At 47.5% G+C, this 26,854-nt stretch overlaps 3 protein-coding genes across 5 annotated transcripts; 2 read left to right on the top strand and 1 right to left on the bottom strand.

The window, feature by feature from the left end:
• Positions 1-416: 416 nt before the first annotated feature.
• LOC148659692 (acrosin-like) lies at positions 417-8,302 on the top strand. Of its 2 annotated transcripts, XM_088637558.1 has the most exons (6): positions 417-2,332; positions 2,486-2,524; positions 2,624-2,759; positions 3,037-3,308; positions 3,910-4,040; positions 7,991-8,302. In XM_088637558.1, the coding sequence occupies exons 1-4, from the start codon at positions 2,284-2,286 to the stop codon at positions 3,221-3,223; spliced, it is 411 nt and encodes a 136-aa protein (XP_088493684.1). In that variant the 5' UTR covers positions 417-2,283; the 3' UTR covers positions 3,224-3,308; positions 3,910-4,040; positions 7,991-8,302. The 2 variants fall into 2 exon arrangements, with proteins under 2 accessions (XP_088493684.1, XP_088493685.1); XM_088637559.1 differs by lacking the exon at positions 2,486-2,524 and having other exon boundaries at positions 1,432-2,332; positions 2,606-2,759.
• Positions 8,303-13,381: 5,079 nt separating this feature from the next.
• LOC148659693 (tryptase-like) lies at positions 13,382-16,555 on the top strand. Of its 2 annotated transcripts, none has more exons than XM_088637556.1 (5): positions 13,382-13,598; positions 13,872-14,047; positions 15,064-15,335; positions 15,695-15,825; positions 16,245-16,555. In XM_088637556.1, exons 3-5 carry the CDS (start codon positions 15,146-15,148, stop codon positions 16,404-16,406), a joined length of 483 nt encoding a protein of 160 aa, XP_088493682.1. In that variant the 5' UTR covers positions 13,382-13,598; positions 13,872-14,047; positions 15,064-15,145; the 3' UTR covers positions 16,407-16,555. The 2 variants fall into 2 exon arrangements, with proteins under 2 accessions (XP_088493682.1, XP_088493683.1); XM_088637557.1 differs by having other exon boundaries at positions 13,879-14,047.
• Positions 16,556-19,385: 2,830 nt separating this feature from the next.
• On the bottom strand, positions 19,386-22,743 carry LOC148659694 (serine protease 33-like). The gene is made up of 5 exons (XM_088637533.1): positions 22,381-22,743; positions 21,628-21,802; positions 20,937-21,208; positions 19,969-20,108; positions 19,386-19,659 (listed from the first exon to the last, which is right to left on the bottom strand). Exons 1-5 carry the CDS (start codon positions 22,433-22,435, stop codon positions 19,501-19,503), a joined length of 801 nt encoding a protein of 266 aa, XP_088493659.1. The 5' UTR covers positions 22,436-22,743; the 3' UTR covers positions 19,386-19,500.
• Between the last annotated feature and the right edge of the window lie 4,111 nt (positions 22,744-26,854).

Consider the following 26,854-nt stretch of genomic DNA (forward strand, 5'->3'; position numbering starts at 1 on the left):
GTATCAGCTCGTGCCATGCTCCCACCACCCTTTGTGTAAACAAGTGCCTCCTGTCCTGATTGCAGGATCTCATCCATCGAAAGGAATCTTGTTCATCAACTAGAACTTGTTCATCTCAGGATCTCATCCAGCTGCGTCCGGGGCAGGGGTTCTTTACACAAAGGGTGATGAGAGGATGGCTCGGGCTGCCCAGACATGTTGTTAAAGCTGATTCAGGAAATGGCTGGATAAGATCCTGGAATATGATGGTAATATCGAAAGTTGAACACTGTCCTCCTATCTGTGACCTGTCTTATTAGAGTTGTGACCTAGTAATCTCAGGACCTCATCCACCTGTGCCTGGGGGGGGGGGGGAGGGATTACACAGAGGGTGGTGGGAGTGTAAAACAAGCTGCCAAGCCATTTTGTTGAAGCCCATACCTTTCTTTCAGGAACTTGATTCATGAGATCTTGGAGATGAGCATGACAGTAATTCTACATGGGTTACAATATACAAATTATATACAACATAATTCTATACGGGCTGATGTGAGACCACTCTGTTCAGACAGCTGCTGCAGATCAACACTGGATAACAAGGTGCTGTGAACTCAGCCTACTTTCCTTGTGGTCTTGCAGTTGTGTTCTGTTCTGAGTCACTTCTTATCATTCTGTACCATTCTCGCATTGATGACGTGTCTCTTTCGCGATCAGATCTGATATGCCGCGCTGATGAAGAGCAGACTGATGATCTGATTATCTGAGCAGCACTGCAGTGTGGTCTGAGCACACAGCTCTGTGGCACTCAAAGTGTTCCTGAAAGATCCAACATCTGCAGCTCATCTGTCTGCAATCACTCAGACGGTCCAGGTCAGGGCTGTCCAGTCCTGGTCCTGGAGGGTTCAGTGTGTCTGCAGCAGGGCTGTCCAGTCCTGGTCCTGGAGGGGTCAGTGTCTCTGCAGCAGGGCTGTCCAGTCCTGGTCCTGGAGGGGTCAGTCAGTGTGTCTGCAGCAGGGCTGTCCAGTCCTGGTCCTGGAGGGGTCAGTCAGTGTGTCTGCAGCAAGGCTGTCCAGTCCTGGTCCTGGAGGGGTCAGTGTCTCTGCAGCAGGGCTGTCCAGTCCTGGTCCTGGAAGGGTCAGTCAGTGTGTCTGCAGCAGGGCTGTCCAGTCCTGGTCCTGGAGGGGTCGGTCACTGTGTCTGCAGCAGGGCTGTCCGGTCCTGGTCCTGGAGGGGTCAGTGTGTCTGCAGCAGGGCTGTCCAGTCCTGGTCCTGGAGGGGTCAGTGTGTCTGCAGCAGGGCTGTCCAGTCCTGGTCCTGGAGGGGTCGGTCAGTGTGTCTGCAGCAGGGCTGTCCAGTCCTGGTCCTGGAGGGGTCAGAGTGTCTGCAGCAGGGCTGTTCAGTCTTGGTCCTCGAGAGGGTCAGTTAGTGTGTCTGCAGCAGGACTGTCCAGTCCTGGTCCTCAAGAGGGTCAGTCAGTGTGTCTGCAGCAGGGCTGTCCAGTCCTGGTCCTCAAGAGGGTCAGTCAGTGTGTCTGCAGCAGGGCTGTCCAGTCCTGGTCCTGGAGGGGTCAGTGTGTCTGCAGCAGGGCTGTCCAGTCCTGGTCCTGGAGTGGTCAGTAAGTGTGTCTGCAGCAGGGCTGTCCAGTCCTGGTCCTCGAGAGGGTCAGTAAGTGTGTCTGCAGCAGGGCTGTCCAGTCCTGGTCCTCGAGAGGGTCAGTTAGTGTGTCTACAGCAGTGCTGTCCAGATGCCGGTCATTGTGTCTGAAGTGGGGCTGGTCCTGGAGGGGTCGGTCTGTGTGTCTGCAGGTCAATTCAAAGCTGAAAGACACAAAAAGCTGTCAGAGGCAGGAAAATGTTTGAATTGGTCCTGATAAGCCTAAAAAATCAAAATGAACTTTCATGAGTCCAGATTCATAGTGACCTTTAACCCCTGAGTGAAGACACTAGAGCACTGAAGGACTGGAGACCAGGGCTGGAGAATAGTTTTTGCAGCTCCTGTGTCCTCTGGGTGTCTTCTCAGCTGAGCTCTCTGAGGTGCAGACTCAGACTCTGTGGTCTGTGGGCCCACTTGTTTTTGTGTACTTTTGTTTCCTGTGGGAGTGGTTGGTAGCAAGGTATGTATATATATAAAATGCCACAAGGGTGTTTGATACAACAGGAGGGAGAGTCGTCTTCTGTCTCCTGCAGTAGTTTGGGGTGGGTCAGTCTTCTGTGTCCAGCACTAGTTAGGGAGGGACTGTCCTCTGTGTCCAGCACTAGTTAGGAAGGACCGTCCTGTTTGCAGTGAGACGTTGGAAGAGTGAAGATGCTTTTCCTGCAGCTGCTGTTTGGGATCCTGATCCAGAACTCTGAAGGTAAGAGCAGAGTTATTCTACTACTGACTCTGTTACTGCTCGTGTTCCTGCTTCTGTTAAAACTCATCCCACTAATAATAAGCAAAACCACCTGGATGTTCCCAGTCTGGAATCATTCTGTCTGTAATCAGCACCACAGACCACTGTCTCCAGTGTCCAGCTCTCCTCTGTCCAAGGGCTCTATACTGGTCAGTCAGGGTGTGAAGGAGGGACAGTGGTCCTGGATGACTGATCTCAAGCCTGTTCTGTATTAACCCCTCTGTCTCTCTCCAGTGAGCTCTATAGTGGGAGGTCAGGAGGCACCGAAGGGAAAGTGGCCCTGGATTGCCTATATTGAAATTATGAGGTATAATAATAGAATTGAAAACTGCGATGGCACCCTCATCAGTGATCACTGGGTTCTCTCTGCGGCCACCTGCTTTAACAAGTGAGTGTCCGTGTCTCACTGTTAGTGTTACCTGTCTCTCTGTCCTGACTGTCGCTGTTACCTCTCTCTCTCCTAACGGTCGCTGTTACCTCTCTCTCTCCTAACTGGCCCTGTTACCTGTCTCTCTCCTGACTGCCAGCGTTACCTGTCTCTCTCTCTCCTGACTGTCACTGCTACCTGTCTCTCTCTCCTGACTGTCGCTGTTACCTCTCTCTCTCCTGACTGACACTGTTACCTGTCTCTCTCAGGACTGTTGCTTCATTGTTTGCTTTTGCAGACATGACAGACTGAGAGACTCCAAGGTGACTCTGGGCCGTTACCAGCTGTCGAAGCCCAGCAACAATGAGCAGGTCTTCTCAATAAGGAATGTCATCGTTCACGGGAACTTCGATGATAGCACGAAAGAGAACGACATCGCCGTGGTGGAGCTGGAGGGGAGAGCGTCCCTCAATGGCTACGTCTAGCCTCTCGCCCCACAAAACCTGCACACAGACTTCACCAGAAACTCCAACTGCTGGCTGGTGGGCTGGGGCAACATCGACTGCAACGGTAGGTGATCCCAGGGGCTGTTGGGTAGGTGCCTCTCTGGCCAGGGGAACATCGACAGCAATGGTAGGAGATCCCAGGGGGTGCTTGGTAGGTGCCTCTCTGGCCAGGGGAACATCAACAGCAATGGTAGGTGATCCCAGGGGCTGTTGGGTAGGTGTCTCTCTGGCCAGGGCAACATCGACAGCAACGGTAGGTGATCCCAGGGGCTGTTGGGTAGGTGCCTCTCTGGCCAGGGCAACATCGACAGCAATAGTAGGAGATCCAACGGGGTGCTGGGTAAGTGTCTCTCTGGCCGGGGCAGCATCGGAAGGAAGGGCAGGTGATCCCAGAGGCTGCTTGGTAGGTGTACTTCTGGCCAGGGCAACTTCGACAGCAATGGTAGGTAATCCCAGGGGCTGCTGGGTATCATTTTTTTTGACACACAGTGTTTATTTAGTTACAGTAGGGCAGACAGAGTATCCAGATTACTTTACATATCACCTAACAATCAAAAGAACATTTCAAATTTTCAATTCTAATTGTTCAAATCCATAAACTCAGAACGATAACATTTGAAGGTGCAGACTGGCTATAGTCTCAAAAATGTCTCCTGTGTCTGCAGTTCCCCTTCCAGAGCCCAGGACTCTGCGCAACGTGAACCTCCCTGTTCTGTCGAAGGAAGAGTGTGAGGATTACTGGCCAGTTAAAGATGGAATGGTCTGCGCTGGAATTGGAGCAGTGGGAGGCTGCTCTGTGAGTCATGGGGGGCTGATGAACAGGACAGAGGGCTCTAGAGCTGCACAACAGAGGGATGAAGGACTGGGAAAGAGAGCTGTAGGGCTGTAGGACTGTAGGACAGATGGCAGTAGAGCTGAAGAGCTGTAGGGCAGAGGGCAGTAGAACATTAAAGATGTAGGATGGAGAGCTGTAGAGATGTAAGACTGCAGAGCTGCTGAGCTGGGGCACAGAGGGCAGTAGACCTGTAGAGATGCAAGACTGTAGGACAGAGAGTTTTACACCTGTAGAGCTGTAAAATAGAGAGCTGTAGCATGAAGGATAGAGCTTTAGCACAGTAGGGCAAGGAGCTGTGAAGCTGGAGAGCTGTAGAAGGCTCTTCTACAGAAAGTAGGACAAATGGCTCCAGAGCTGTAAAGCTACAGGATGCAGAGCTCTGGAATAGAGGAGCTACAGATGCAGCCATTCAAAATGCGCGGACGATACCGCATTATTTTGCGGTACGCTGTACGCAGTCTACCGCAAGGTACCGTAAATTCTCCTATAATACGACAAGCAAAATAATAGTATCCGGAATTTCGGCAAGGTGGAGCTAATAAAGCTCAACCTCTCATGTTTGAGCTATGGCCATCAGTCTTTAATGAAGATATTACTAATAGTATTAATAATAAATGACCTTGGACAAGCTGTAAGTGTAAACTCAAAGTATTGCCCTGGTCAACATTCTTTTTTTCATTGACCATCTTTGTAAAAGTAACACCACAGCATTTCGCAATCACGCATTTGTTTCCAATCATGCAAAGTACAGTAATTTATGAGAATCGATTCACCATGCCTTTCACATGCTCATTAAAGAGATTGATTTAGGAACATAAACATATTACCGTATGAAAACTGTACTGTATACAGTATGTATATGTATATTTAATGTCTTAACTGTGCCCGTTTAAGTATTGAATATTCATATCTAATTTTACCACTGAAGGGAAATCTTAGTAGCTGAGCATAAAAAGAATAGGAGCATACTGCAACGCGTGTGAATAAACGATATTAATTTTGGAACATAAACATAAAGTATATGGCTGGTCTCGGTACTTTAAAGAAAAAAATACACACCAGTATTCCGTTTCTCCCTAAACATTTTAAGCATCGAAGTCTTTAACTAACGTGATACCGGAGTCAACAAGCATACTTTTAGAATTTGATTAAAAGGGAATATAATATGGAATCGCTTATCTCAAGAAATTAATAACGATATAATTATATTCATGTTGCAAAAAAACTGTAACGGACATAAAAACTCCCTTGCTTTTAACAGAGCGTTCCATAATTTCTAACTAAGAAAATGATTTAAACTGCGACACTTATCATTCACCAAGAGCTCGAAATATCACAAGGATCCTCTAGAGCACAGCAAAGACTGTATTAAAAGAATCGCGTATCTCAAGAAATTAATAAGATATAATTATATTCGTGTACTGCGACAGGGCTGTGTAGGGCTGTTTCACCTCTCTCTTCATGTGACTCGATTCAAAAGCCATTTAGCAAAGAGGGGATGAGAAGAGTGACAAACTAGTATACAGTACAGTACTTTAGATCTTTTTTTCTGAACCGGGGAAAATCTGATCATGTTTATTTAGAACTCACTAACACTGATTTTTAGTTTAGAAGGATTCAAGTAGGGTTTTAGATGAAAGGCAGCGACCTTAATCTCTGACCAAGGGAAACATTTCATTTTTTCAAAGAAATGTTTGTTAAAAAATAAAGTCATAGTTCCATGGGATTCAATCACAGACCATGTGACATGGGAGTCAGGAAACTAACACACAGCGCCACCGGATTTAATAACGCTATACAAACGCTAAAAAATAACGAAACATGGTTTCATTAGGACCAGAATCGGTCTTGAGATATTTTTAACTTGATTTACAGTATTTGAGAGGTATGTCTTAACACCGATACTACAGTGCGTAAATACTGCTCACGTATATGTTTCTAGGTTTATATTATGCATTTCATACAGTCAAATTACTTTTGAGCAACTAATAAGAAGCGCGAAACGGTATGCATTTTAATTTCGTTTTGTGCTGGGACTCTGCTTTTAACAATGTCGCCGTGGATTGATTAGAGATATCAAGTACATACAAGTCATTTTTTAAATGTTGTAGTTCGTCTTGTAAAAATGTTCCGAGTACATCATCTATCAACAATTACACAGGTTCTGTTTCCATATTGCGGATTTTGGTTACGTAATATTATTTTCTAGATTTCACGTTGTGAATATATGATTTGGGCAAACAGAGCCGCAAAGAAGTACATTATGGGTTGTTGTTGTTTTTTTTTTGCAGTTTTATCTAGAACGAGCGATGCTTAAACCTTTGTCTGATTCTTGTGAAACTATCCACACGACAGTTACAGTACCTAGGAGTTGACTTCAGTGATGTCACTGATGGGATGTTTCTAAAGATCTATCCTCTGTAAAACGTCTTCTCTAGTTGTCCCGCATATGTATTCGCTAATGAAGCTGTGTGTTCTGAGCCTGGATCTCTACATTTCTGTATGAACCAGCTTAGAGGGCTAAAGACAGCTTGTGTTTAAATTGAGTGTAAGGCAATTTATGCTTCTAAAGTCATGGTCAGCATTTATTATTGTACTGTGCTGTAAACTTGTTCTGTGCCTAGTCACATTATTTTATAGCGTTTTTATAGCGTTATTAAATCCGGTGGCGCTGTGTGTTAGTTTCCTGACTCCCATGTCACATGGTCTGTGATTGAATCCCATGGAACTATGACTTTATTTTTTAACAAACATTTCTTTGAAAAAATGAAATGTTTCCCTTGGTCAGAGATTAAGGTCGCTGCCTTTCATCTAAAACCCTACTTGAATCCTTCTAAACTAAAAATCAGTGTTAGTGAGTTCTAAATAAACATGATCAGATTTTCCCCGGTTCAGAAAAAAAGATCTAAAGTACTGTACTGTATACTAGTTTGTCACTCTTCTCATCCCCTCTTTGCTAAATGGCTTTTGAATCGAGTCACATGAAGAGAGAGGTGAAACAGCCCTACACAGCCCTGTCGCAGTACACGAATATAATTATATCTTATTAATTTCTTGAGATACGCGATTCTTTTAATACAGTCTTTGCTGTGCTCTAGAGGATCCTTGTGATATTTCGAGCTCTTGGTGAATGATAAGTGTCGCAGTTTAAATCATTTTCTTAGTTAGAAATTATGGAACGCTCTGTTAAAAGCAAGGGAGTTTTTATGTCCGTTACAGTTTTTTTGCAACATGAATATAATTATATCGTTATTAATTTCTTGAGATAAGCGATTCCATATTATATTCCCTTTTAATCAAATTCTAAAAGTATGCTTGTTGACTCCGGTATCACGTTAGTTAAAGACTTCGATGCTTAAAATGTTTAGGGAGAAACGGAATACTGGTGTGTATTTTTTTCTTTAAAGTACCGAGACCAGCCATATACTGTATGTTTATGTTCCAAAATTAATATTGTTTATGGACTTCACACGCGTTGCAGTATGCTCCTATTCTTTTTGTGCTCAGGCACTAAGATTTCCCTTCAGAGGTAAAATTCCATATAAGTATTAAATACTACAATGGACACAGTAAAGACGTTTACTGTAAATCTTTCTACGACAGACCAACGGACCACGAGTGCCCCTGTTGGTCAACCAATCACATACCGCGGTACCCCGCGTCATCTTGCGCCACGATGCGCGACGCTGTAGCCAATTACCTCCAGTACGTGTCTGTACCGCGCACTTTAAATGGCTGCATCTGTATGGGGCTGAACTGTAGGGCTTGGGCAGGGAAGAGCTGGATGGCTGTAGCACATGAGACCTGTAGCCCAGAGTGCGCTTTGCAGAAAGGAAGACACAGTCCTCTTTGCCCCTGACAGCCTCTGTCCTTCTCTCCTCCTGTCTCCCTCTCCATCACTCTCTCTGCAGGGAGACTCTGGGGGTCCCCTGGTCTGTATGAACGCTGGTCACTGGGTCCAGGTGGGAGTGGTCAGCTACGGCCAGGGAGACTGCTCTCCTCCCTTGAAGCCCACTGTCTTCACCCAGGTCTCCAGCTACAGGAACTGGATAAAGAATAAAACTGGTGTCTGAGGCTTCTGCTCTAACCTGCAGACAGCGCCCCCACCTGGCTGGGTGTGTCGCCTCATCCTCTGCTTTAACAATCTGATACTCTGCCTGCTGTGAGAGATCAGTTATCCTGCGATTCTGTCAACAGCTCAATAAAACTGCAAGCATTCAAAATCCTGGCCTGGATACTGAAGTTATTCACAGAGTAATCAGTGAGGATTGGGGTACACATAGAGAATGGGGTTCACTGTTAGACTGACAGGAATCAGTGAGGATAGGGGTACACCTGGAGAATGGGGTTCACTGTTGGACTGACAGGAATCAGTGAGGATTGGAGTGCACATGGAGAAGAAGGGTTCACTGTTGGACTGACAGGAATCAGTGAGGATTGGGGTGCACATGGAAAATCGGGGTTCACTGTTGGACTGACAGGAATCAGTGAGGATTGGGGTGCTGAATTATTAAGACTGTAGATAGATACTTTATTGATCCCGTGAGGGAAATTGCAATGCAACAGCAGCTTAACACAGACACAGTGTAACGAATGATACAATAATACAACAATACAATCCATACAATACAATCAGTCCAGTGAGTGAGAATTGCACTAAGAAGAGTTACTCACGGTCCAGAACATACAAAGAACAAACCAGAAACCTGAATTCTTTATTCTCTGGCACAGCTTTGGTGAGAGGAGTAATTATCCAGGCACACTTAGTTAAACAGATATTTATTACAATGACAGGACACCAACGACGCTACACATAGCATACAACACACACGTTACATTATGTACAGTATCTCAAAACAAGGCATTTCAGAGGCCAAAACCCAGGTCACCCAGAAAACCCCAGACTGCTACTAAGCACTAAACTCATAATATGCCTACAGAGGCCACACAAGAGATCAGCTGCCTCCTAACTAAATACAATCCAACCTGCAGTTAAATCTCTCTGCACCCTGGGTGCCACAAGGTTAATGGGAGCCTATATCCCTCTCCATATAAATACACCCTATGTAGCAATGCGTTGGTCAGGACCCTGTGCAGATGGTATAATGGGAAGTGGAAACGGACATGGGGAGGAGACAACGAGGAACTGGGCAGGTAGACAAACAGAGGGGGGCTAACTGTGCTCAGGTGCTTGGGTGCTTGGGTGCTCGGGTGCTCGGGTGCTCAGGGAGGGGTGTGGCCATGGCGAACTAGTCCAACTGGAAAATCCAGGGTGAAGACCAAGAGTCCAGAGCCGGGAGATTCATCCAAGACCAAAACAAGACAAGGCTTAAAAAATCAGAAGGGGATCTGGTGCAGGGACAGGGAGTCAAACCGGGGTAACGAGGCAAGGCACGCCGAGCCCCGGACTCAGATGGGCTATCCACTGGTAAGGATAGCGGGAGCACCAGTCTTAAATAAAGAGACAGAACAGGGTTCAGGTGGGTGTACTCAACTAAAATACGAAAGAGCTGGGAGACCCTTAAGAGGAGGGATTGCGATTGTGACACCCTCAGCAGGAAAGACGTTGTTTTATTCCCTGTCCCTGCACCTGATCCCCTTCCGGTCTCATAACTCTGCTCTCCTCACTGTCCCCCAAGCCTGTCTACACTCTGTGGGTGACAGGGCCTTCTCCTGTTATACCCCCAAGCTCTGGAACTCTCTGCCCAAGGATATCTTCTCTAAACTCCTTCAAATCCAGACTTCAGAAAAGCCTTTACTGAACTGGTTCCATTCTTCAACCCTCTGCTTTTCTTAGTACCACCATCCACGCTCTCCTCTTTATGTTGTATTTGTGTTTTATCTTGTGTATTATTTTTATTATTATTATTATTATTATTATTTTTATTATTATTATATTGTCTGTTTTTGTCCTGCTTCTTCGCAATCAATAACCCACAATGCCTCTAGTTATGCTCAGGTAAACTTTACAGTTGTTTCTGCTCAAGGGACCCCCCCCCGACCTCAACAAACATCCTCTCTGCTTTGAAGTTAGAAGTTTTTACCCTTCCAAGTGTCACAAACGTTATCTGAAATCTAAGAGACACTTCTCAGTCACCTAAAGCTGTAACAGTGTTATGCACAGTTTTGGTGAATGGAAAACTTATTCTGTTCTGGGAGCAGAGCAAAGAGTTTCGTTCTTGGACTAGAGGAACTGAATCTCTTTTGTCTTGAATAGACTACGTTAAAAGGGAACTTGAACTATTCAAATTCCCCGAAGCCTTTGAGAAAGGCAAACCAGTGGACTTCTTCAGAATGACCAGCGCTATGCAGGCCAGAGGACAAGAGTCATTAAAGCCACCATCGAGAGGAACTTCTGCACACAAAGGATTGTGGGAGAGCAGAACAAGCCTCCCAGGGGCAAGTTTCCTTCAAAACTTCTTGATGTGTAATTTTTCAGTTCATAGTAAGTATTAATTATTAATTTGTGTAAATACCTCAAGAAGCTGTTTCTTGAAAAAAGCCTGGGTACCTGAATGTCAGGTAAAGTCATCAGCTCATTCTTTCCTAGTGTCTCCAACAATCAGGCATCTTGTCCGATGCCTCGATCTTTTAATGACTTCTGATTCTCTTCCTATCCTTATTCTTACATATCCATGACATCTTACGTTCTTGTCTTGAGACAGTGTTTGGAGTTTCTGACGCTGTTCTGAAGTGGTTAAGCTTGTACCTTTCTGATCACCAACAGGTTGTCTCTTTGGGGGTTTGAGTTGTGAAGCTGGTTTTGTGAAGTCTGGGGGTTCCTCAGGGCTTGATACTGGGTCCCCTACTCTTCAGCAGTTAAACTCCAGTATGTCCAGAATTCGGCAGCCAGAATCCTGTGCAGCTCATGTGCAAGTGATCACATTACTCCTGTCCTGGAGTCCCTGCACTGGCTTCCTGTCATGTTTCATGTTGACTTCAAAATCCTCATGCTCACCGATAAGGCTCTGCATGGCTTGGCACCTCAGTACCTGTCTGAGCTACTATCGTCCTACTCCCCACTTCACAACCTTCACTCTTCTTATTCTGGTCTCCTGTCTGTCCCCCAAGATATTCTACACTCTGGGGGTGCCAGGGCCTACTCCTGTTGGGCTCCAAAGCACTTTCAAACTTAGACTTAAAACCTTCTTGTTCAGAGGAGATGTTCTGAATTATTATTATTATGACTTTCCCCCCATCTCCAGCTCACTGTCTTGTACAGAAGATGCGTGATTGATTAGAACTGGAACACAAGAGAAGTCACAAAAGAGGCCCGTTTGATAGTTCTTAGCTGATTGATCTCAGGATCTCGTCCAGCTGTGTCTTGAAAGAAGCTGAGGATGGGCTTCAACCGGCATAGCTAGGCTGCTTGTTCCCCACCCCCACCACCCTTGGTGTGAAGACGTGCCTCCTGTTCTCAGGATTTTAATGTCCTTCCCTGTAGTTTCTATTTCTCTTCCCTGGCTTGTGGTTCAGTACATTTAACGGTGTCAATTTGTGAGATCCGTATGTACATGCCATCTCCCTGACCTTCTGTTTCTAGGAATCAGCTCGGCTGCTTGATCCCAGGATCGTTTAATGAAAAAAAAAGGCTACAGTGCAGGGACTCCAGGACAGGAGTAATGTGATCACTTGCACATGAGCTGCACAGGATTCTGGCTGCCGAATTTAACAACATGGCCGGCCAGTGCTTTTCCCTCTCCTAGCAGTGCAGCTGCTGACCTCCCAGCCCCGAGCATGACACCGGTCTCTGATGACGCTGTGGTCTCGGCGTTGTGCTGACGTTGTGCAGGAGGGAGAGCTCTGTGGGTCGGGTCTCTGCAGCAGAGATGGTACGCAGATATCCGGGTCGCGTGGTTTCTGAGTGGGCTGGCCGAGACACACAGAGACATCCAGAGACAAACAGAGACACATGCAATCCTTCTGCAGCTGAAGCGAAACACTGGGCCTTCGGGTTTGCAGGAAAACAAGACGATTGCAAACGAGAGGAGGCCTTTAGGCCCTCTGAGCCCACACAGTAGTTAGCAGCTACGTGATCTGAGAGTCTCACCCGGCTGTGTCTCCACGGAATCCAGGGTATCAGCTCGTGCCATTCTCCCACCACCCTTTGTGTAAACAAGTGCCTCCTGTCCTGATTGCAGGATCTCATCCATCGAAAGGAATCTTGTTCATCAACTAGAACTTGTTCATCTCAGGATCTCATCCAGCTGCGTCCGGGGCAGGGGTTCTTTACACAAAGGGTGATGAGAGGATGGCTCGGGCTGCCCAGACATGTTGTTAAAGCTGATTCAGGAAATGGCTGGATAAGATCCTGGAATATGATGGTAATATCGAAAGTTGAACACTGTCCTCCTATCTGTGACCTGTCTTATTAGAGTTGTGACCTAGTAATCTCAGGACCTCATCCACCTGTGCCTGGGGGGGGGGGAGGGATTACACAGAGGGTGGTGAGAGTGTAAAACAAGCTGCCAAGCCATTTTGTTGAAGCCCATACCTTTCTTTCAGGAACTTGATTCATGAGATCTTGGAGATGAGCATGACAGTAATTCTACATGGGTTACAATATACAAATTATATACAACATAATTCTATACGGGCTGATGCGAGACCACTCTGCTCAGACAGCTGCTGCAGATCAACACTGGATAACAAGGTGCTGTGAACTCAGCCTACTTTCCTTGTGGTCTTGCAGTTGTGTTCTGTTCTGAGTCACTTCTTATCATTCTGTACCATTCTCGCATTGATGACGTGTCTCTTTCGCGATCAGATCTGATATGCCGCGCTGATGAAGAGCAGACTGATGATCTGATTATCTGAGCAGCACTGCAGTGTGGTCTGAGCACACAGCTCTGTGGCACTCAAAGTGTTCCTGAAAGATCCAACATCTGCAGCTCATCTGTCTGCAATCACTCAGACGGTCCAGGTCAGGGCTGTCCAGTCCTGGTCCTGGAGGGGTCAGTGTGTCTGCAGCAGGGCTGTCCAGTCCTGGTCCTGGAGGGGTCAGTCAGTGTGTCTGGAGCAGGGCTGTCCAGTTCTGGTCCTGGAGGGGTCAGTGTGTCTGCAGCAGGGCTGTCCAGTCCTGGTCCTGGAGGGGTCGGTCAGTGTGTCTGCAGCAGGGCTGTCCGGTCCTGGTCCTGGAGGGGTCAGTGTCTATGCAGCAGGGCTGTCCAGTCCTGGTCCTGGAGGGGTCAGTCAGTGTGTCTGCAGCAGGGCTGTCCAGTCCTGGTCCTGGAGGGGTCAGTGTGTCTGCAGCAGGGCTGTCCAGTCCTGGTCCTGGAGGGGTCAGTCAGTATGTCTGAGTGAGGAGGGAGGAGTGAGGAACAGGAGTGAGAGTCGTCTTCTGTCTCCTGCAGTAGTTGGGGTGGGTCAGTCCTCTGTGTCCAGCACTAGTTAGGGAGGGACTGTCCTCTGTGTCCAGCACTAGTTAGGAGGGACCGTCCTGTTTGCAGTGAGACGTTAGAAGAGTGAAGATGCTTTTCCTGCAGCTGCTGTTTGGGATCCTGATCCAGAACTCTGAAGGTAAGAGCAGAGCTATTCTACTACTGACTCTGTTACTGCTCTTGTTCCTGCTTCTGTTAAAACTCATCACACTAATAATAAGCAAAACCACCTGGATGTTCCCAGTCTGGAATCATTCTGTCTGTAATCAGCACCACAGACCACTGTCTCCAGTGTCCAGCTCTCCTCTGTCCAAGGGCTCTATACTGGTTAGTCAGGGTGTGAAGGAGGGACAGTGGTCCTGGATGACCGATCTCAAGACTGTTCTGTATTATCCCCTCTGTGTCTCTCCAGTGTCCAGCTCTCCTCTGTCCAGGAGCTCTATAGTGGGAGGTCAGGAGGCACCGAAGGGAAAGTGGCCCTAGATTGCCTATATTGAAATTATGAGGTTTTCATAATAGAATTGAAAACTGTGATGGCACCCTCATCAGTGATCACTGGGTTCTCTCTGCGGCCCACTGCTTTAACAAGTGAGTGTCTGTGTCTCACGGATTTCACACCTGAGTCTGTTTCTCATGGATTTTACACCTGAGTCTCTATCTCACTGATTTCAATCCTGAGTGTCTGTGCCTCACTGATTTCACACCTGAGTCTGTGTCTCACTGATTTCATGCCTGAGTGTCTGTGTCTCACTGTTTTTATGCATGAGTCTCTTTGTCTCACGGATTTTATGCCTGAGTGTCTGTGTCTTACTGATTTCACGCCTGAGTCTCTGTGTCGCACTGATTTCACGCCTGAGTCTCTGTTTCACTGATTTTAAGCATGAGTCTCTGTGTCTCATGGATTTTACACCTGAGTCTCTGTGTCTCACTGATTTCAATCCTGAGTGTCTGTGCCTCACTGATTTCACACCTGAGCCTGTGTCTCACTGATTTTAAGCATGAGACTCTGTGTCTCGTGGGTTTTACACCTGAGTCTCTGTGTCTCACTGATTTCAATCCTGAGTGTCTGTGTCTCACTTATTTCATGCCTGAGTGTCTGTTGTTTGCTTTTCACCTGCTCTTGTTTCTCTCTCTACTGGAGGTCTGTCAATCTCCCTGTCATATCCTTGGTCCTTTAGCCTGTGCTGTCCTATTTGTGTGTGCATGTCTTTGTGTTTGTCCCTCTGTCTGTCCCTTTCTGTCTGTGCACTTGTCTCTCTTGTGACTTTCACAGTAACCTGTCTCTCTCTCTCAGCACTGTCACTGTTACTTTTCCATATCTTATGTATGTCAATGATACTTGTTTCACTCTCTCATGACCCATACTGCTACTCCTCTCTCTCAGGGTTGTCACTGCTACTTGTCTCTCTCTCTCCTGACTGTCACTGTTACCTTTCTCTCTCTCCTGACTGACGCTGTTACCTGTCTCTCTCTCTCCTGACTGTCACTGCAACCTGTCTCTCTCTTTGACTGTCGCTGTTACCTGTCTAGCTGTCTCTCTCTCCTGACTGTCAGTGTTACCTGTCTCTCTCTCAGGACTGTTGCTTCATTGTTTGCTTTTGCAGACATGACAGACTGAGAGACTCCAAGGTGACTCTGGGCCGTTACCAGCTGTCGAAGCCCAGCAACAATGAGCAGGTCTTCTCAATGAGGAATGTCATCGTTCACGGGAACTTCGATGATATCATGACAGGGAACGACATCGCCGTGGTGGAGCTGGAGGGGAGAGCGTCCCTCAATGGCTACGTCAAGCCTCTCGCCCCACAAAACCTGCACACAGACTTCACCAGAAACTCCAACTGCTGGCTGGTGGGCTGGGGCAACATCGACTGCAACGGTAGGTGATCCCAGGGGCTGCTGGGTAGGTGCCTCTCTGGCCAGGGCAACATCAAGAGGAAGGGTAGGTGATCCCAGGGGCTGCTGGGTAGTTGTTTCCCTAGTTTCCCTTGTTTCCCTCTGCTTTTCCTAGTACCACCATCCACGGTCTCCTCTGTGTGTTGTAACTGTGTTTTGTCTTGTGTATTCTTTTTATTTATTGTTGTTGTCATTCTGTAAAGCGCTTCGAGAAGCCACCTTTAAAGGCGCTATATAAAATAAAGTTTATTATTATTATTATTATTATTATTATTATTATTATTATTATTATTTAAAGATGCAGGCCATCTATTGTCCCAAAATCGTGTCCTGTGTCTGCAGTTCCCCTTCCAGAGCCCAGGACTCTGCGCAACGTGAACCTCCCTGTTCTGTCGAAGGAAGAGTGTGAGGATTACTGGCCAGTTAAAGATGGAATGGTCTGCGCTGGAAGAGGAGCAGTGGGAGGCTGTTATGTGAGTCACAGGGGCAACTGAAGACACAGTAGGACTTTAGGACAGAGAACTACAGCATCAGAGCAGCAGAGCTGTAGGACAGAGAGCAGTGGAGCTGTAGAGCTGTAGGACAGAGGGCAGTAGAGCTGTAGAGATGTACATCAGAGGGCAGTGGAGCTGTACGCTTGTAGGACTGAAAGTTGTTGAGCTGTAGGACTCAGGAGTGTAGGACATCAGGTCACAAAGCTGTTGGACCATAGAACACAGAACTGTAAAGGTGTAAGATGGTGAAATGTAGAACTGAGGGAGAGAGAGGCTTTTAGACTACAGGGCTGAGGGACTGTTGAGCAAGAGAAGGGAAGAGTTGGTTGGCTCTCTTTGCCCCTGACAGCTTCTCTCCTTCTCTCCTCCTGTCTCCCTCTCCATCACTCTCTCTGCAGGGGGACTCTGGGGGTCCCCTGGTCTGTGAGAAGGCCAGTCACTGGGTCCAGGTGGGATTGGTCAGCTATGGCCAGGCAAACTGCTCTCCTCCCTTGAAGCCCACTGTCTTCACCCAGGTCTCCAGCTACAGGAACTGGATAAAGAAAAAAACTGGTGTCTGAGGCTTCTGCTCTGACCTGCAGACAGCGCCCCCACCTGGTTGGGTGTGTCGCCTCATCCTCTGCTTTAACAATCTGATACTCTGCCTGCTGTGAGAGATCAGTTATCCTGCGACTCTGTCAACAGCTCAATAAAACTGCAAGCATTCAGACTCCTTGATTCATTTTTTTAGTGAAAAAGGTGGGACACTGAGGGACCAGGACAGACATCACACTGAGGGACCAGGACAGACATCACACTGAGTGACCAGGACTTGCTCAACATTACTGTGATTTTCCTCTGCCTTCTGTGAGATTTGAAGTCCAGGAAACTCTGCTGCTCTGAGCTGAGCTGTGGTCTGCTCTTGAGAGAACGGCGTCTCTCGGGGCAGGACGAGCAGACCAGTGATAGATAGCACAGATACCGTAACTGTGTCAGGGGGCTGCGGTCTGGCAGTCGGTCCTCTCTGTCTGCATTCTGCACTGATGCAGGAGGAGCTGTGAGAGTACAAGACTGTCACAAACTAGGTCACAGACTAGAGCAGGCCTTTCTGTCCATCTAGGCCCGCTGGGGGTTAGGAGCTAATTAATCTAGATGTCTCACCCAGCTGGTTCTTGAACAAAGCCCGGTTATCGGCTTCAACAACATGGCTGGGGAGCTTGTCGTACACCTCCACCACTCTTTGAGCAAGGAAGTTCTTGCTGTCCTGATTGAAGGATCTCTTGTGACTTTCACAGTAACCTGTCTCTCTCTCTCAGCACTGTCACTGTTACTTTTCCATATCTTATGTATGTCAATGATACTTGTTTCACTCTCTCATGACCCATACTGCTACTCCTCTCTCTCAGGGTTGTCACTGCTACTTGTCTCTCTCTCTCCTGACTGTCACTGTTACCTTTCTCTCTCTCCTGACTGACGCTGTTACCTGTCTCTCTCTCTCCTGACTGTCACTGCAACCTGTCTCTCTCTTTGACTGTCGCTGTTACCTGTCTAGCTGTCTCTCTCTCCTGACTGTCAGTGTTACCTGTCTCTCTCTCAGGACTGTTGCTTCATTGTTTGCTTTTGCAGACATGACAGACTGAGAGACTCCAAGGTGACTCTGGGCCGTTACCAGCTGTCGAAGCCCAGCAACAATGAGCAGGTCTTCTCAATGAGGAATGTCATCGTTCACGGGAACTTCGATGATATCATGACAGGGAACGACATCGCCGTGGTGGAGCTGGAGGGGAGAGCGTCCCTCAATGGCTACGTCAAGCCTCTCGCCCCACAAAACCTGCACACAGACTTCACCAGAAACTCCAACTGCTGGCTGGTGGGCTGGGGCAACATCGACTGCAACGGTAGGTGATCCCAGGGGCTGCTGGGTAGGTGCCTCTCTGGCCAGGGCAACATCAAGAGGAAGGGTAGGTGATCCCAGGGGCTGCTGGGTAGTTGTTTCCCTAGTTTCCCTTGTTACGGACACAGTTATCACAGTTTCCCTTGTTACTGACACAGTTACGGTATCTGTGCTATCTATCACTGGTCTGCTCGTCCTGCCCCGAGAGACGCCGTTCTCTCGGGGCAGGACGAGCAGGACGATCTCTTCCAGCTGCAACTCGAGAAAAGCCAGGGTTTTAACTTCAATGACACAGCGGGATTGCTTGTTCCACACTCCCACTGCCCCCTGTGTAAAGAAACAAACAGTGCTTTGCTGTCCTGCATGAGTATCGAGCTCACAACTCTCAGATTATGATACTGATGACTATTTGCTGCGCTGGAGAGCCTGGACTCTGCTCTTAAATGAGGCTAGATGGTAGCGTCTAAGGTGTTGAGCAAGTTACAAGTTGAGCAAGGTTTGTCCTGGCTCGACACCACTGTCCGGAGGTCACGGGTTCCTGTCCAGCTGTGCCGTTGGCCAGCTGTGAGCGTAAAGTTGAGTTGTAAGCTGTAAAATGTACCTCCGCCAGCGTGGGAGTTAGGCGAGTGGGTATGGGATAATGAGACAGTTAGTAGCCAGGTGTCCCTGAATGTGGGTCGGGTCTCTGACCTCCTGACCCCTGACCTCTGACCCTGCAGATTCACACTAATCTGTGCTTTTCCTCTCCTCCTCCTCTCGAGCTGAGGTCCTCTAAGCGTCTTGGCTCTTCTAATGTTGGGGTGGGTGGGGTGCCAAGGAAGGGGTCATGAGTAGATCCGGCAATAATCTATAATGAGGTGCCCAGGAAGAAAGATCAAAGGTCGATCTGATTCTCATCAGGAGCCTCCCCCTTTGGTCTGTATCTGGGTCACAGGACACAGACATTGGGGATCCCCCTCCACCCCCAGCAAGCACACTGGAGCAGCTGTGGTTTTGGGGTTTCAGGGGTTTTGTGCTTCCTGTAAAGACTGCCTGCCTCTGAGTCTCTCTGAATCACCAACTGCCTCAGGAAGGAAAGCAGCTATTTACATGTGTGTGAGATAGTACCCTGTGTGTGAGAGATTGTGTAATTGTGCCCTGTGTGAGTTTATAATAGTACTCTATGTGTGAGATACAACCCTGTGTGTGAGATTCTGCCCTGTATGTGTGAGATTGTGTGATTGTGTCCTGTGTGCGTGTATATTAGTACTCTGTGTGTGTGAGACACAACCCTGTGAGTGTGTGATTCTACCCTGTGTGTGTGAGATTGTGCCCTGTGTGTGAGATTGTGTGATTGTGTCTTGTGAGTGTGCATGTGTAATAGTACCCTGTGTGTGTAAGAGATTGTGCCCTGTGAGTGTGTGTAAGATTGTGTTCTGTGAGTGAGGGATTTAGCCCTGTATGTGTGTGCATGTGTAATAGTATTCTGTGTGTGTGACAGTACCCTGTGCGTGCTTGTGTTACTGTGCCCTGTGTGTGTGCGATTGTATTCTAACCTGTGTGTGTGCATATATGTGCGAGTGTGTGTGCATGCCCGCATGTGTGCGAGTGTAAAGTGTGAAGAGGGGAGATGGAACAAAAAAAAACCTAATGAAAAAACACACACACTGGAACAGGAAACACAGTGTCACAGTATCCAGACTCATTTTACTGTAGTTTGATTAAAAACAAAATCAGAAGCAGAAGCTGCAGGGAAAGAGAGTGCCAGCAGAGGGCGCTGACCCCAGGACTCAGTAGAACTATCAGACTCCACTGTTCTCCTGCACCCAGGTCCTGTAGCTGGAGACCCGGGTGTAGACCCCAGGGAAGTTGGGCCGAGCACAGCCTCTTCCAAAGCTCACAATCCCAGCCAAGGCCCACTCGTCCTCCTTCTTACAGGCCAGAGGACCTCCAGAGTCTCCCTACAGAGGGAGAATCAGTTAATACATTACTCCTTCTCTTTAAACTCCGTGACTCTGGACTCATGAAGACAGTAACTGGCTCAGTTCAGTCCTGAGAGCCCCAGTCCTTCAGTGCTCTAGTGTCTTCAGTCAGGGGTTAAAGGTTAGTGTGAGTCTGGACTCATGAAGACAGTAACTGGCTCAGTTCAGCCCTGAGAGCCCCAGTCCTTCAGTGCTCTAGTGTCTTCAGTCAGGGGTTAAAGGTCAATGTGAGTCTGGACTCATGAAGACAGTAACTGGCTCAGTTCAGTCCCTGAGAGTGTGACTCACCTGGCAGCTGTCCTTCCCTCCTTTCCTGAAGCCGGCGCACATCATGCTGCTCCTGAGGTTGTTGTAATACCGCCGACAGCTCCTGTTGTCTATGATGGGGAGCCTGACCTCCTGTAGAGTCTGAGGGGGCTCCAGAGGCACTGGGGTAGAGTGAGAGTGAGATAAGAATTATTGATTCCCTGCGGAGAGGGATTTACATCTGAAAAATAACGCTACTGACAGGAGGTCCTCTTGATATGAGCTTGTATTATCAACAGGACTTGAAAAGGCCACTAGAGGGTGCCTGTGGTGTTATTTCAAGGCTCTGGACTCCAGCCAGGTCCTGCCAGAGTGGTTCTGACAGGCACTACTGTGAAACTCCAGGGGACATTTTCCATAATGTGTACAGAGGGGCACAGCAGATAGGGAAGAGGCAGCGGGTAGAACGCCAGCCCCTCCCAGGGTTGTAGAAAAGGGACACAAATTAAGCTATCTGGGCTGTAATATAACACAAATATCAGAGGGCATCAGAACTCGGGTCCTGATCTCTGTATCTGAGCTCTATTAACACAAACCACAGCAGGTGTCCCACCTGGAGTCCTGATCTCTGTATCTGAGCTCTATTAACACAAACCACAGCAGGTGTCCCACCTGGAGTCCTGATCTCTGTATCTGAGCTCTATTAACACAAACCACAGCAGGTGTCCCACCTGGAGTCCTGGTCTCTGTATCTGAGCTCTATTAACACAAACCACAGCAGGTGTCCCACCTGGAGTCCTGATCTCTGTATCTGAGCTCTATTAACACAAACCACAGCAGGTGTCCCACCTGGAGTCCTGATCTCTGTATCTGAGCTCTATTAACACAAACCACAGCAGGTGTCCCACCTGGAGTCCTGGTCTCTGTATCTGAGCTCTATTAACACAAACCACAGCAGGTGTCCCACCTGGAGTCCTGATCTCTGAGCTCCACTAACACACAACACCTACCATTCTCCTCCTTCATCCCCCAGCCTGTGGCCCAGCACTCCGAGCGTCGGGTGAAGATGTCAGTGCTCAGAGCCAGAGTGATGGGCTGGATGTATTTGGTGAGAGACACGGGCGTTTCCAGCTGCACAAGGGCGATGTCGAAGTCCTGCGCCTCGTCAGAGTACAGCTCATGCACGATGACTCTCCTCATGGGGCGGATTACCTGATTCTGGCTCGGGAAGGCTAGCTGGTACCCTCCCAGGACAACGATAGCCCTCCTCTGTGTGGACCGTCTGAAAGACAGGGCAGTGGTTGTGTCAACACACTATCAAAATAATTGTCTGAGTTATTCTGAGTGTCGATTTTTGTTATCGCTCCTACTGTAGTTATTAACATTACTACCACTGCTACAGTTTGGAAGCCTAATGACAGCTCAGTGGCAAACAAAAGGAAAAAGTGTTTAAGAAACATTTTCTGTATTTTTAAAACAAATGTCAATTTGTATAATAATAATAATAATAATAATAATAAAAGAGCTCAGATACAGAGATCAGGACTCCTGGTGGGACACCTGCTGTGGTTTGTGTTAATAGAGCTCAGATACAGAGATCAGGAGTTGGTGGGATGTGTGTTGTGGTTTGTGCTGATAGAGTTCAGATGTCTTGGTGAGATACTGTAGATGCTGTGCAAATGACATACATGATAAACTCACCTATTCAAACAGTGAGCTGCAGAGACAACCCATTCCTCACTGATCAGAGAGCCACCGCAGAAACAAAATTCTCTGGACAAATTTGGGAATGTAATGCAAGCCATCCAGGGCCACTGTCCCTCCTCTGCATCCTCACCGCCCACTATAGAGCTCCTGGACAGAGGAGAGCTGGACACTGGAGAGAGACAGAGGGGTTCATACAGACACACTGACTGGACACTCCAGTACATTAACACTGCACTGAGAGAGAGGAGTTAATACAGACACACTGACTGGACACTCCAGTACATTAACACTGCACTGAGAAAGAGGGGTTAATACAGACACACTGACTGGACACTCCAGTACATTAACACTGCACTGAGAGAGAGGGGGGTTAATACAGACACACTGACTGGACACTCCAGTACATTAACACTGCACTGAGAGAGAGGAGTTAATACAGACACACTGACTGGACACTCCAGTACATTAACACTGCACTGAGAGAGAGGGGTTAATACAGACACACTGACTGGACACTCCAGTACATTAACACTGCACTGAGAGAGAGGGGTTAATACAGACACACTGACTGGACACTCCAGTACATTAACACTGCACTGAGAGAGAGGGGGGTTAATACAGACACACTGACTGGACACTCCAGTACATTAACACTGCACTGAGAGAGAGGGGGGTTAATACAGACACACTGACTGGACACTCAGTCAGTGTACATTAACACAGAGAGTGCTCCATTTCATCACTTACCTTTAGTGTCCAGGATCAGAATACACAACAGCAGCTGTAGGAAATGCATCTTCATTCTCTGATTGTCTTAGAGGACACAGGACTGTCCCTCCTCCACACTGCTGGATACTGGAACAGATGACTGACCTTCCCCAGCTATTGCTGGACAGAGAGGACTGACCCTGTTAACCACTGCTGGATACAAAACACTGACCCTCCTCAACTACTGCTGAACACAGAGCATTGACCCTCGTAACTACTGCTGGACACAGAGGACTGACGCTCCTAACTACTGCTGGACACACAGCACTGACCCTCCTCAACTAAAGCTGGACACAGAGGACTGATCTTCTCCAGCTACTATTGGACCCAGAGGACTGGACCTCCTTCACTTTATATAGGCCTGGCTGCCACACAGTTTTGCAGATAGACACACCCCACACACAGATGTGCACATACTCACAGTGTTATTGCAGGGTGCTTGCTGGAGCTCCCACCCACAGTCACGGTAGGGCTGTCGTGAGTGACTCAGCTCCCCTCGAGCCCCAGCGGGTCTGTAGAGACAGCCGAGGACGGCCCCGTGCTCCGGTTGCACTCCGAACCCCTCCTGCCTGGAAGATCGAGGCAGGCTTTGCAGCTGAAGCCCTGAGTGCGAGGTCAGGCGAAGACTCTGCCCCCTTTTCCGTTTCAATGCACTCGACGTCTCAGATCATACCAAGGGCCGATGGGGACCAGATATTTTAAATGGCTCCTTCTCGGTTGCGAGCTTTCTTATTGTCTTAATGAATATTCTGATCTGAAGTCTGTACGTGCATACGCTTGATTGAGGGGTCAGATCTAAGGCCAGTCTGGGTGTCTCCTTCCCTGGTCAGTTACTAAATTGTGAAGTGTTTTCTGTGGAGTTGACCTTACACTGGCTGTAGCAGAGTGGGAGTACAGGAGCATGGGACTATATTGCATTGCAATATGGGAGAGTAGGAGTATGGGAGCACAGGAGTCTGGGATTTTGGGAGTCTAGGAGTGTCGGACAGTGATGCTATGGGGTGAAGTAGAGTATGGAATTATAGGAGTATAGAAGTAAGGGAGTATAATAATATGGGAGTATAGGCATATGGGAGTGTGGAAGTACAGAATTATAGGAGTTTGGGAATATAGGAGTACTGGAGAATGGGAGTATGAGAGTATGGGATTAAAGCTGTATGGGAGTCTGGAAGTATGGAATTCAGGAGTATGGGAAAATGAGAGTATAGGCACACGGGAGTACAGGATGATAGGAATATGGGACTATTGGAGTCTGGGGGTATAAGAGTATGGCATTTCCAGAGTATAGGAGTATACTTAGCAGCTTTCCTCTCTGCCTGCTCATGATCACAGTCTGGGTCACTTCACACTGTGAAGGTATCTAATTTTAATTTTTTAATTTCTCTTTAATTAGTAAAATCCCAACAGACTGGAAGCCAAAGCACAGTCATATATGTTTGGAGCAGCAATAAGACATGGTCGTCATGCGCTGGATAAGCACAGACCTTTAATTGTGCAGTTTCTCCTGCCTATCACTATCATTAACGTTAAAAGTTAAAAGTTATTGCACTCATGATTAAATCGTGACTAACTCAACGCCTTTTTTAAGGTGTAGTGGGGGGGGGGTTGTGAATTCGACTCAACTCAGGGGTGATCAATAAGAATTTCTCGAGAGGCTGTTCCCCTCTTCCCCTCTTCTGGCGTTGCCTCACTGCCCGTTGGGGGAATGAGTTCGTTAATGACTGGGCGCATTTCCGTCCTTAAACCACACATCTGGTCATCTTGCACAAGCTACTCTGCCCCTTGTCAGGCTGCAGCCATTACTTAATCATAATAAACCATAGATAGAAAAACGTGTTCGGCGTCAGTGGTGCAGTGGTGAGAATGTCCTCACAGAGCTGGGGCTGTGGGCTCAGGTTCTGGGGTGCTGTGTGTGTGGAGGTCTTCTTGTGTTTGCTTGAGTTAATTCCTGGAGTTCCACTTTCCTCCAGCAGCCCAGAGATATCCCGGGAGACTAAGTGACTTTGAGCTAACTGGCCCCCTGTGCTCATGTCTGTGTCTGTGTGCTGCCCCATGATGGACTGGACTCTCTGCCTGATGGGATAGGCTCTGCCCCCCCACAACCCAGAAGCAGATGTAGAGCTGAGAAAATAGATGGATAATTCCAAATTTTGGGGGGAATCCTCAGACTAAAGACATACTCCCCAAATTTGCCGATGCATTTTTAGAAGAGGGAGATGGATTTCCATTATCTTTTGGGCACCCAATTTATATAAGAAGGGAGATCATTAGCATTTTCAGTATTAAAAGCATTATCAGTGTTAGTATCAGTACTAGTATCAGTTGTAGTATTAGTTTCTATAGTTTATCAGCAGCTATATCACTCTGCAGCTCAGCACTGGCAGCCCACTGGAGCTCAGCATTGTGAGCCTGGTCAGTACCTGGAGGGCAGACTCCTGGGAAAGCTGAGGCTGCTGCTGGAAGAGGTGTTAGTGGGGCCAGCAGGGGGCGCTCACCCTGTGGTCTGTGTGGGTCCTAATGCCCCAGTATAGTGATGGGGACACTAGACTGTAAAAAGGTGCTGTCCTTCGCATGAGACGTAAAACAGAAGTTCTAACCCTCTGTGATTACTAAAAATCCCAGGGTGTTTCTCGAAAAGAGTAGGGGTGTAATCCAAGCGTCCTGCCCAAATTTCCCATTGGCCCTTACCAATCATGGCCTCCTAATAATCCCCATCTCTGAACTGGCTTCATCACTCTGCTCTCCTCCCCACTGAGAGCTGGTGTGTCGTTAGCATTCTGGCGCACTATGGCTGCCGTCGCATCATCCTGGTGGGGCTACACACTGGTGGTGGAGGGGAGTCCCCATTACCTGTAAAACGCGTTGAGTGGAGAGTCCAGAAAAGCACTATATAAGTGTAAGCAATTATAATTATTAATTCGTTTCTGTGTTAGTGTTAGTATCAATTTTGGTATCAGTATTAGTCCCTGCATTAGTACCACAATCAGTATTAATATCAGTATCATTATTAATATCGGTTTTTGCATGAAGATTAATATAAGTATTGTCATCCATCTATATTTCTATAGTTTTACCAGCTGTAGATTCTAGTATTCTAGGTTTAAATATGAAGAAAGATGTGAAGACGGGGGTTTGAATTTAATCCTTTCTGTAGGGGGTTTAGATTTCTAAGTCACAAGCTGGGGTTTATGGCAGGAAAGGGGGTTCACTGATAAGGATTGCAGATGCAAGCTAGGAACCCCCCTGGGTGTAATCTTAAACTGACCATTTGTCCAGAACATCGTAAACTGGCCAAATACCATGAACCCCCCTCTTTACCATCAGACCGAGTGACGTCAGAAACGGAGAAGAAGACACTATATAACCCAAAAGTTGGTACCAGTACGGTGAACAATACTTCGGTTTTGTTGTTTCTTGCGGGAAACAAGACTTCGGCTTTATTGTTCCTTGCATGCAATAAACTCATCTGTTTTACTTCATCTCGGGATCAAGAACCTTATTCGTTCTGTTACAACAAATATTTTCAGTGTGATTGTTAGTATCAACAGCAGCAGAAATATTTAAAAGAATCCTGGCTCACGATTTCACAAAGTTGTAATTTAAGCTTTTTTTTCTTTTGAAGCTGCAAGAGGTTTGCACAAGCTGTGCTGAAGAAACCAATCCGTTATTGACCACAAATCTGGCAACGTTTCACAAAGGAGAAATTGGCTCCCTCGGTCCCCTGCCAACGGCCCGCGGTTGAGAAACCAGACCGCAGCCCTGATTCAGCAGGATTCAGGATTCCCCTCTCTGCCTCTCGCTGCTCTTGCTGTTTCCTGGAGCCGTTGATTCACAGAAACCATGACTTCCTGGATGGGCAACCAGAGCTGAAGACTACAAACCAGAACTACAAATACCAGGAAGCTGTGTGGCACCAGAGGGCCAACTGACAGTTTCACGGGGGTGATGGCTCACAGAGGTTTTCCACTGGCCCTTCCACTAGCTTGTGTATACAAGGCCTTGGCAAAAACAGTCCTAGTGCCTTTGTTTACAGATTGGAATCTATTTGGGATACATTGAAGGAAGTAAGTTGAAAGGGAAGGGACTTTTGGGGGGCTTAAAAAGAATTCTGTAGGAGAGGTTTTGTAGTTCAAAGGTCAGAGGAAAAGATGTTCTTTAGGAAAGTAATCAGGTTCAGTTTAATTGTTAAAGCCTTGAATAGAATTGCAGTTACAAATAGTAGGTAAGAACTCACCCGCAGTGCTAAGAGGTCACTAAAACCATAACCTCTCTTGAACTTCTGAATTGCTTGGATGCTCTTGGATACAGCTGGGAGTTTTAGCACTGTCCACTACACTTACTACTCCAGCAGCCCTACTCTTACTGACAGTGTCCTGGGGTCTGTACTGCCCAGCAGTCAGGACACCCCTACTCTTACTGACAGTGTCCTGGGATCTGTACTGACCAGCAGTCA

The sequence above is a fragment of the Lepisosteus platostomus genome, chromosome 6 (genome assembly GCF_059453375.1).
Source record: "Lepisosteus platostomus isolate fLepPlt1 chromosome 6, fLepPlt1.hap1, whole genome shotgun sequence".
NCBI classification, from domain to species: domain Eukaryota; kingdom Metazoa; phylum Chordata; class Actinopteri; order Semionotiformes; family Lepisosteidae; genus Lepisosteus; species Lepisosteus platostomus.